At 34.2% G+C, this 10777-nt stretch overlaps 1 protein-coding gene across 3 annotated transcripts in view; it reads right to left on the bottom strand.

The window, feature by feature from the left end:
- LOC110026574 (ribulose-1,5 bisphosphate carboxylase/oxygenase large subunit N-methyltransferase, chloroplastic) overlaps window positions 1–10777 on the bottom strand; it is a 61602-nt gene that overhangs the window by 11415 nt on the left and 39410 nt on the right. For all 3 annotated transcript variants that reach the window (XM_020727554.1, XM_020727555.1, XM_020727556.1), the window contains 4 exons: window positions 10251–10383; window positions 9974–10050; window positions 9385–9582; window positions 9097–9286 (listed from right to left, as the gene is read on the bottom strand). In XM_020727554.1, the coding sequence (XP_020583213.1) occupies window positions 9097–9286; window positions 9385–9582; window positions 9974–10050; window positions 10251–10383 (598 nt within the window). The remainder of the gene's footprint in view (window positions 1–9096; window positions 9287–9384; window positions 9583–9973; window positions 10051–10250; window positions 10384–10777) is intronic.

Here is a 10777-nt window from a genome sequence, read left to right as displayed (position 1 = left end):
CTCAAAATCTGCAGTGAAAATCAGATATATCTCATTAAATTAATATTCAGGGAAACTCATTTTAAATGGCATGACACGGTACATGAATATGAATGTTTTAATCTACAGTCATAACAAGGACCTGCGGTCCTAAATGATTTTATATGAGCAAAGGAAACAAATTACTGCTCAAGGCAAGGAACCTTACACAACACTCCTTAAGAAATTTGCAGATCATTAAAATCTTAAAAGCACTAATCAAAATGTGATCCAATTATAGTCAAATTATAGTCGATGGATATGGAAGTAACTCTCACCAGAGATAAGGCAACAATAACTATGGGTTGTGAAAAACTACATACAACGGGTGCATTTTTAGAAGTAGTAAACCCTTTTACGAGCAATAAAAAAAGCTTTAAATATAGCACTAATTCTTGCTGGATCAAACGATCTTGAAAATTCCTTTGTCAATCGACAATGATTTTTAATATTGATCATTACACCATCAACATACCAACCAATTTTCAGAGCTTATTGATGCAAGTGATGAAGGAGAAAAGGAGATTCTAGTACATTTTTTTTTTTTATTCTTGAGAGTTGAGGGATTCGGTACAAGGGAAGAATCAAGGAGATAAAAAAAGAGATCAAAGAGAACAGAAGAATGAGCGCCTCATAGAAAGAGAGAATGGGGATGGAGAGAAAAAGCATAATATAACATTAAAAGGAGATCGTGGGCTCCAAAAATTTGATGCCTCAGACTCTCTTTGCAGTTGAGAGAGCTTCATATTTGTGAGAGAGAACTATTACAGTTCAAATTTGCAGAATACATATTGGATTGTAGATAAGACACTACTCAGAGATTTGAACTTTATTTTGAGAGGGCTTTTGATCTGGGGTTTGAGGTTTCCCAAAAGCGCAAGCCCTTATGGATAATCACTCATCCGAAATAGGGATTACTTACAATGAAGACCAATCATTAAGCATTGAATATTCAAATATAGTAGCAACAGACTTGAGGTTTAAGATTGATTAGTTTTATCACTTTGAGCTTAAAGTGAATGTTGGGGGAAAATGGCGATGAACAAGATTAAGATCTCATGATTCAATCGTCCCGTGCAGTCATGATCTCTGATCTACTTAATTAGAGAAGAAAGTCGACTCAACCTGACTGAAAAATTATTATTAGTAACTATGAGTTACACCGTCCAAGGAAGCATTGTAGATTTGGGGCAAGAGTTTATCCAAGGGCACAAAAAAGGAGTATCAAAGTCTTAATCTGTAGCAATCTTGTTATTGCCTTTCAGGCTAGCCTTAAACACGACTGTACTGTGAGAATCGCGATCATGAGCAGGAATAAGGGGCTTAAACTAGGGTGGTAAAGGAGATAAGCAAGAAAATTGTCTGAATGTGGTTTGTTGTAATCAAGAGGACTCGATGTCGAGAAGGGCTATGAAATGGCTTCTAATAGAGAGAAGGAACAGGAGCAGTTCCGACATCCTAGGGCAGGATCAATTAGTCTTATTTATTTAATTATTTTAATTATTTTATTTTTTAACCTTCGATAAATGGCCCCCAATAAATATGATGCGTGCTTGAAGTGTACCATATTTATTGCAAATTGATTGACACTATGGATCTCCAAAAGTTTGCTTGGATGCCACATTGAGGGTTTCACTTTGCGGTTGTCCCAGATAAGTCACAAATGTCAACACAAAAAAGAATTTCTAGTTGGATATATAGGATTATATCATTGGAGATTGGTCTTTAATTGATATTGTTTCTTTGTTTAAATAACTTCCCGAAGACTCGCACCCATTTTGGAAAAGACATATAGCCCTCAAGCTATTCTTTGGATTTGAAATTATTCGGGTCAGATATAAGAGATTCGTGAGCCTAACAGAGGTATCAATCTCATGTTTTAGGTTTGATGAACTTGTTGACGAATTATCCTGATTTGTTCTTATTTATTTTTCAGGAGAAAACTTGGATTGTTTTTTTGCGTTAGAATAGTAATTTTAGCAGGCTAAATGAAAAATATTGAATTGGTTTGTCTTTATTGACTTGTTGGAGAACATAAACACCTTTAATTTTATGCTTCATGCTTTAATGGACTTGATTGAAGTATATAGACTAATGACCTAGCCCTTAAGCTTGTATAAGGTCGCTAGTGAAAAGTCTAGCAATCATGTGCTAGGTGCTTTATCAGACTTGTTGACAGTTGACTTCCCTTTAGTTCAGCCTCAAACTTTATATGAACCATGTCATAACTTATTCTGCCCAATGCTTTCTGCTTTAATAGACTTGTTTGAAGTTTTCTGTAATAATTTTTGAAATTTCAAATCTCTTTTTTAGATTTCGATCCAAGTTCTATACCTTGGCAGACTTAATGAAGATCTCATTTTAGCATTTTTGAGATTCCAAAACTCCTTATGTCCTTCAATCTTAGCTTTGTGTTTTAACGAACTTTTTGAAGGAATTGAACTGAATTATCTTTATAGATTTATCAGGTTAAGTGCATACAATCATCCCTAGCTTTGTGCTTTGATGGATTTATTGAAGGATGCATGGGGTTTTATGACTGGCTAGAAATACATTTTTGTATTACAAAAGAATTTTCAGAAGTATCTTCCATACATCTTTTCAAGCTTATGCTTTGTTTTTGAACCATTTGATTTACTTCTTGTTTGGCTTGTATAACATATTATAATGGAGAGTTAGGAACAATTAAATTGACTTTTGCTAGCTTGCATCTGATGACCCCTCTTCCAACAAGGATTATAAGTCTGTTGATTTCAAGACTCACCGAGTATGAACATGAATCAACACTAGCTCATAATTCATACTAGCCATCTCTTTGGCTAGTTTGGCTAGACAATCTGCTCTACTGTTCTAAGCTCAAGAAATCCAAGTTAGTGTGACATGTAGAATTTGCTTCATAAATTGAATAGTTCTCTTGTGATAAAAAAACCAACCCAAACTTATTTATCTTATAAATGTCCAACACTTTATTTACAATAAGCTGCAAGTCACCAAAAAAATGAAGATAAAAATGTGAAGATTATTCACATTTAATGCAATGACTATCAAGAGCAACTATTAAAGCTCATTATTTGTCCAAGATTCAGTTAAGTCATATCAATACCTCATGATGCTTCCATCGAGTATCACAATGATGAGACCAATGTTGGTTCGTACCTTTAAAAGATGTGAAGGTTGGGTGGTCTAGATATAAGAAGCTCCATCAAAATATAAATTTCAAATTTGTAGCTTCTCACTTTCTTGAATGATCATAATATGCTAATCGGGCAAGTTATCGTTGAGTGGGGAATCAACGGGGACAAAATGAGCATCGAGAAAGTCTGCTAGAAATTGTCATTTTACTGTTTTTCTAAGAACATACGTTATATCAAATTGTAAGAGCGGAACTGCCCATCGAGCCAAGCAACCTATCAATATTGGTCTTGTCATCAAGAACTTCAGTGGATTGATCCTTGAGATGAGGGTTATTTTGCGAGACATGTAATGACGAAGCTTTTGAACACTGAAAATCAATATCAAACAATGTTTCTCAATTGGAGAATATCTTATTTCTGTCCGTATAAGTTTTTAACTGATATAATAGAGAGCATTCTCCTTGTATTGTTCATTATGTTGAATCAACATAGCTCCAAAAACTATTCTACTACTGCTGTATGTAAAATCAAAAGCTTCCTTCGAGTCGATGCTGAAAGAATTGGTACGCTTAAGTCACGTTTCTTTAAAATTATTGAAAACCTTTTGATATTCAATATCCCAATAAAAATGAGCATTCCTATTTATCAACTTTAAAAAACACTGGCCTAATAGGTTGGATATGAAATGTCGAATGAATGCGAGCTATCATTGTAGAGAACTGAGCTAACAAAGTATTTCAAAAAACATCTTGATAATTGCTTTAATTTTGTTGGGATCAATCTCAACTCCTCTGTGGTATACAATATACCCACAAAAAAAAATCTAAAGATACCGCAAAAGCACATTTAAAAGGATTCATTTTAAAATCAAATTTTATGATTCTTTCAAAGACGATCCTCAAATCTTCCAAATGATCCCAATAATATTTGTTTTTGATGACGAGATCATCAACATAGCACTTTGATATATTGCTCAAGCACACTTCAAACTACAAGGCATGATTGCATAGCAATAAGTACCGATAGGTGTCCTGAATGATGTATTTTTTCATCTTTTGATTTCATTCTGATCTGATTATATCCTGATAATTTGTCCATTAAAGAAATTTCATAATTCGAAGTATTATCCACGAGCAATTTTGTTCTAGGGAGTGAAAAATCATCTTTTAGACATGCTTTATTGAAATCTCGAAAATCAATACAGCTGCGAATTTGGTCATTCTTTTTTTCTCTCAGGCTAAATATTGGATATCCAATCAACATACTTCTCTTATCGTATGAATCCAACTTCAATATTTTTTTTGGTTTCAACAATCACCTATTCTTCAATCGTAAGTCTCATTCTTCGCGGAGTCTAATTGACAGGTGTTGCATTTGGATTGATGACTAGCTTGTAAGTAGTTACATTAGAGGATAAGCCATGTACTTCAGCAAATGACCAAGAAAACAGCCCAAATTCACAGAGCAATGTTTTTATTCATTCAATTTTATCTTCAGGCAGGAGTGCACTGATGAAGGTTTGGTGAGGATTTTCTCCAGTTCCCAAAGTAATTTCACTCAACTCATCCATGGTAGATGTTTGTCTATCATCTTCTATTTCATATAGAGCAGGCTTGATATTTTCTTTCTGATCACTTGTAGAGTTGGTTTTATATGAATTTTCTTTCTTTTCAATTTTGATGTCAAACTAATTTTTTTATTACACAATAGAATATCTTTCTAGAATTCTTCCATCCAATAAATCCAGGACATTTAGTTGTGCAATGTTCTCATCACATAATACTCGTGGGCCTTTCAGATTTAAGATCTTTTCAAAGTATTTAGCCTATTGTTTAGTGACCCTAACTTGAACACCTAAGTTTGACATCATTCTTTGAAATTTTAGAGAATAGTATATAGGCATTCGTAGGCACGTACTCTTCAGACTTCGGGCATTGCATAGGTCAATCATAATCTTGGCATTGATATTCCTTGGACTTATAAAATAAAGTCCCTGATGCATTACTCTAAGGCTAATGAGGTATATTAAATGTCTTCAACACCACAGTGATATGGAGTGACTTCTTTAAAATAATGAGGAACTAGCACCAACATAAGAGAGTTATCTGATATTAGTTATCTAATATTAACAATTTAATCATTCTCCTTGAATAAACCCATTGGGCTTCACTCTCATAATTTAATTCAAACTCATCATCTACATCAAAATTATTCTTCATTTTTTCAACTGATTGGATGAAGGTTGCATCCTCCTCTATATCACTCCTTAAGTGAGGAATGGCAATCTTCGACATAGGAGGAAAATACTTTAATTCGGAAAAAGCTGGTTTTGTCCTCTATCTTCTACTTTGTTCTTATTTTTCCCCTTCTTTAGGTTGTTTTGTAGTCTTGGGTACGCTTGTCAAGTGTCTTTAGCAAATTGGCAAGTTTCTCAAAGATCTAAACTATACTTTTTTACTGATAACAAAATGGTCATGCAACTTTTCAATATAATAGAAGTTAGGATGTTCAAGGAGAAAATGCATAACTCTCATGAGAAACAGACTCAAATACATAACTTAACCCAAAGGATTGTAAATGGAGTGGTCCTTTTGAAATGGGAGTCCTAGTGGGTAAATAGTGTTCATGATACTTGTCAGCACTGTCAATTACCTTTCCCGAGTCCATCACCTGAAATTCACACAAATTAGGGTAAAATTTAGTAACACAATTCATGTCACTAGTAAGTTTAAGAATAAATACTAAATTGCAGTTAAGTTTAGGAGCATAAAGAACAGATTGAAGAATAAGGTCCTTTGTGAGTTTCACACTTTCTCTTCCTCCCACAAATGAAACGAAGTCATTTGTGATTCTAACTACAACATGGTGCTTCTAAGAATAGAAGAATTGGAAAGCATTGATATAGCAGATGGAAGACTGCAAGGCTGAATCTTCTTGTTGAAGGATTGAAAACTAGTGATATAGCCTGCCATGTGATCAGATGCTCCAGAGTCCACTATCCAAGACTGAATCTTCCTGTTGAAGGCAACAAGAGTAGTAATGGAAGACTATCATAATGTGATAAAAGGCTAGTAGAAGGCTTAGAATATAGTCCCAGAAGCCTTCGAAGAGCTTCAAGTTGTTCTTTACTGAATCGACTATGTTCATGAGGCTATTCCTTTGATATTGTGTTTGCTTGATTTTTCACATCACCTTTGACTTAGTTGAGCTTTCAGTCTGCGGACTTTTCATGAAATTTCCAACATTTCTCCTTCAAACGACCAAGCTTCTTGCAATGTTCACATCGCAGTCGGTTCCTCTTAAGATTTGTTGTAATGAGATGATTTGTGAGTATATAAAACTGAGTTGTCAATATTTGATGTACTAGAATTACCTTTCATCATGATTTTCTTCCTGCTCTCTTCCCTTCGTACTTCAGCAAAGACTTCAAGAATTGAGTGACAAGGTTTGGATCCTATGAATCTTCCTCTGACTTCATCTCCTTATTAATTCCTAAAAGGAACTTGAAGGTCCTCTTTTGTTCAACAATGATTTAGTAAAGAGTTGAGTCTTATAAGTACATCCATGCGTACATTTCACACATATTTAGTTGGAGCCAATATTTGGAGAGAGTTAAAATATTGACTATATTCAACTTACTTTGTCGCGGATCATATATCATCTAGGTTCAATGTCAAACAACATAGAAGTGTTTTCAACACTTGAATAAGTTTCTCTTGCAGCATCCCAAATTTTTTTCGTTGTTCTGTATCGAAGAACGTTTTATCCAATTCTCATGGTCATCGAGTTGACAAGTCGTGACATGACCATGTAATCCAATCTTTCATGCCCAATGTTTTGAGTTCAGTAATTTCTAATGCAAAATTTTTCTAAGTGAGATGATTTTCTTTTTCTTTACCACAGATTACATGAAGATCAATTGAGAGCACCAGAGAAAATTATTGTCATACAGCTTGTAATTGGTGATGCAGAAAGAGATTTCAGATAATGTAGAACCCAACATCCCACATTTAGATTTAGAACTTCTGAAAAAGTGGCATTAATGTCGTATTTGTTCGTCATGATGAGGTGTTGATCGAAGCTTCTTTGAGCATTTCTAGTAGAGCGATAAACTATCTGTCGTCGACACGAGATTTCCACTAGAGAGAAATTATCTGTCGACGACACACGGTAATCATCTCGTGGATTTGGGATCCCTACTAGAAAGAGAAGAGTGGAAGCCACTAATATACTGGATCCCCCCAAAGATAATTCAAATAGTGAAGGAGCTCGGACAGAAACAAAAAGACGTGTCTGCGTGGAGTCGTACCTTTTCTTTGCGGGAACTTGGCAGAAGGTAGTGGAACAGTTGAGGAGTTGCACCCGTAGGGAAGGATCAATCGGGAGTGCGAAGAATATGTTTCGTGAACAAAACTATCAAGGGAAACAAGCGAGCAAGAAGGGAAGAAAGCACCAAATGAGCTGATGATCTGCACCTACAGGGAAGGAGACGATCCGGTGGAGGGCTTGCAGGGACTGCCAGGTGCAAGGAGAGGCTTCGGTAGAAAAAGGTGAGCTAGGATTTCTTTCTGAGCTCTGATGCCATATATATTTTTGCAGAATAAAAAAACTCTACTTTCTCATTAAGCAAATAAGTAATATATATACAGTTCGGGCTAACCTTCTTATAGTTTTATTATTATTATTATTATTATTATTATTATTATTATTATTATTATTATTATTTTCTTATAGTTAAAGAAATTGAAATGATCATGATAAAAAGAAAGAACTGAAACATAATAATGGATAATTAAGGGGTAAGAAGTTGTCTCTTCAAATTTAACAGTGTACTGATAGTTTTCAAAATTGTATGCATATCAATAGCATTCTTGGAGGGAGCTTTGTTTTCCTTTTGATGAAGGTGGATTTGGTTTGAGAGGAGTGAATGATTCGGTGAAAGCATTCTCATGTAAGTTAGGAAGTTTCAATCTAACAATTTATAGGCTAGTTTTAAAAATAGCATGCACTGTTCTAATTCTAATTGGTTAGTGGTTCCTATTAAGCATGATTCTTCATGGATTTGGAAGAATTTGTGGTATTAGAGGCTTCACTGAATAATTTACTTTTGGGAGTATGCATGCTGGTAACATCTCCTTTTAGTTGGGTGATTGGAGTGGCCTATGTCTTTTCTTTATTCGATATTGCAAGTTCCTCAAAATTTTAATTTCAAGCTTTTTGATTTTTATGACAGTAGACTTCTAGAGTTGGTTAGTTTTATTAAGTTATTGACGCTGAATTTGTTTCAGCATTAGAAGACTTTTTTTTTTATCATTCTGTTCCGGATATAATTTTTTAAGGTTCTAAGAAATTTTGTTTATAAGTTTTAAGTTGCTGAGTCCCAAACCCCGAATGTAAAGTGCACGCATTAGATGGTCGACAATCAGCGTAAAGTTTTTGTTGCTAAATCATGACATGAATCCTTTAAATCATTCAAAAAATAAAAAAAAAATGTATGAATTTTAATGCTTCAATTTGCTATTGGAGATTGATTAAAAATTTTCTATTTCTAGATTCTGTTTTTCAGAATTTTGGCCTTAGTCAAATATCAATGCTTTTCTATTATAGAAACTGTGGAGCATCTCTTTCTAAATGGATCGGCTGCTTTTTCTATATGGAACTAATCTGGTAAAGTTTTCTAATTTTTTTTACCTATTATTTATCTTATTAATGAGGTGTTTTATTGCTGTATTAACTCTGTAAATAATATTTCAGAGGGGCTTGATAGAATTTTGTTTTAAATTTATATTAGAGTATCATAGGTTACCAACATAATAAATGTTAAATTATTATTGCTTTCACTAGCATTTCACTAAAACACTTGTCAGAATAGCAGCCGATGATGCCGATGTTTATGGAATTATTTACTAGGGTGAGCAGCTTATAACATGGAAAAGATAATTACCTAAAGGAATTATATCATACGGGTTGTCGCCATTGGGTAAAAACCCATAGAACATAATCAAGTGAGACCCAGAGAAGCTTCCATAACTAAGATAACATTGCTCCCCTCTTCTGCATTTTCTTGCAAGTTGAAATTTTAAGACTTTGGTTTCCGAGTCAACTCTACCGTAGTGTAATATGTGGGGGAACAGCTGAAGATTTAGAAACATCAGAATAAATAAGAGGAGACTCGAATACTGTCTTACATGAAAGTAATTTGTAATCTAGTTTGAAACTATTGATTGCAAACCGAATGGTTAAGCAGCCCAGCAATAGGAATTAAGCAGGTCCTCAGCTTTCCATCACTAAAAATAACTTTCATGCCATTAGAATACCAGAGTTCACAAGCCCAAAGATAGTGATCCCACGAGTATAACTGAGCTTTGAAGATGTCTGGGTAGCTAGCACATAATGCTGGACAAAGTGAATCATATTGTTGTCGCAAGTGCTACAATTACAGAACACGAGCATAAGTGAAGAAAAGGGAAATTTATATACCTAGCACAATTTTTATGTATTTACATATCTCACGCCTAATTTTTCATATGTACATGTATTTACATATCTCACACCTAATTTTTCATATGTGCATACATAGCACTTTGGTGATTTTAACCTATGCATGAAAAGGCGCATTTCACTTTTAAAAATGATAATAGTGCTATTTTTTATGTGATATTAAAATTTTGAGTGCTATGTGTGCACCTATGAAAGTGATGTGAGATATGTAAATGCATAAGAATTGCATGCTATGTATGTAAATGCCCCAAGAGAAAAGCATGGGGGTGTAATGAAGGAGAGAAGATTGGAGGTGTGGAGAGGTTTAGTACAGAATATACCGCTTTAGCTTGCATGAGTTCTTCAAATAATAGAGTTCCATGTAGTATAGTAAGAGCATCGATTCCGAAACTCAGCCCTATAAAAAGTAAATAAGTGGCTTGAGGATTGTAATTCAAATATTCTATTTTAGGTAATCCAACAATGGAGTAAGAGCAGAAGATCATCAAGATCTCAAGCGACAATCGAGTAGCTCATCAAACCAAACTTCCTCCTAAATAAATGAGGCTAAATTACAAATTCAGAATGTGATTATTTTAGTTGGAAGCCTGAGTTTACCAGTATTGAAAGTTTCTGGCAATGTTTGAAAGTAGTACTTGAAATTTGAAAGGGGATTGTATCGCTCCCTCATGCTCCATAATAGCAGCATCGTATCAGTAGTCATACCATCCCATTCCTTCAGAACTTTAAACTGCAAATATATACATAGATTTACAAATAGATTCTTAGTAAAAAAAGGCATTGCAAATAGTTTAAAAGGAAGGCAGAACTTAAATGCTTTTAATGAGATTAAGCCACTGAACCCAAGGCTTTAAACATGGCATAACAGAAAATAGCAATTTTTATTTTTTAAATTAAGTTTTGCTAACTGCCAGTCAAAAGAAAGTCAACTATCATCTTCACAGCTGCAAGCATTGGAAATTTAGTGAAATATATGATTATAAAATATTCAAACAACAAATGGCATAAACACTCAAACAAAAGAAACATCTACTAGTGTAAAGGAAAAGCAGAAATTATGTCAATTTGAAGCCATAAATAATTTAAGAGCCATATAAATGCGCTAACCAAAAGTCCTTCGATAA

The sequence above is a fragment of the Phalaenopsis equestris genome, unplaced genomic scaffold, assembly GCF_001263595.1.
Source record: "Phalaenopsis equestris unplaced genomic scaffold, ASM126359v1 Scaffold000380, whole genome shotgun sequence".
NCBI lineage: Eukaryota > Viridiplantae > Streptophyta > Magnoliopsida > Asparagales > Orchidaceae > Phalaenopsis > Phalaenopsis equestris.
Note: the sequence above shows the minus strand (reverse complement) of the source record. Positions and strands in the feature narration are given on the sequence as shown.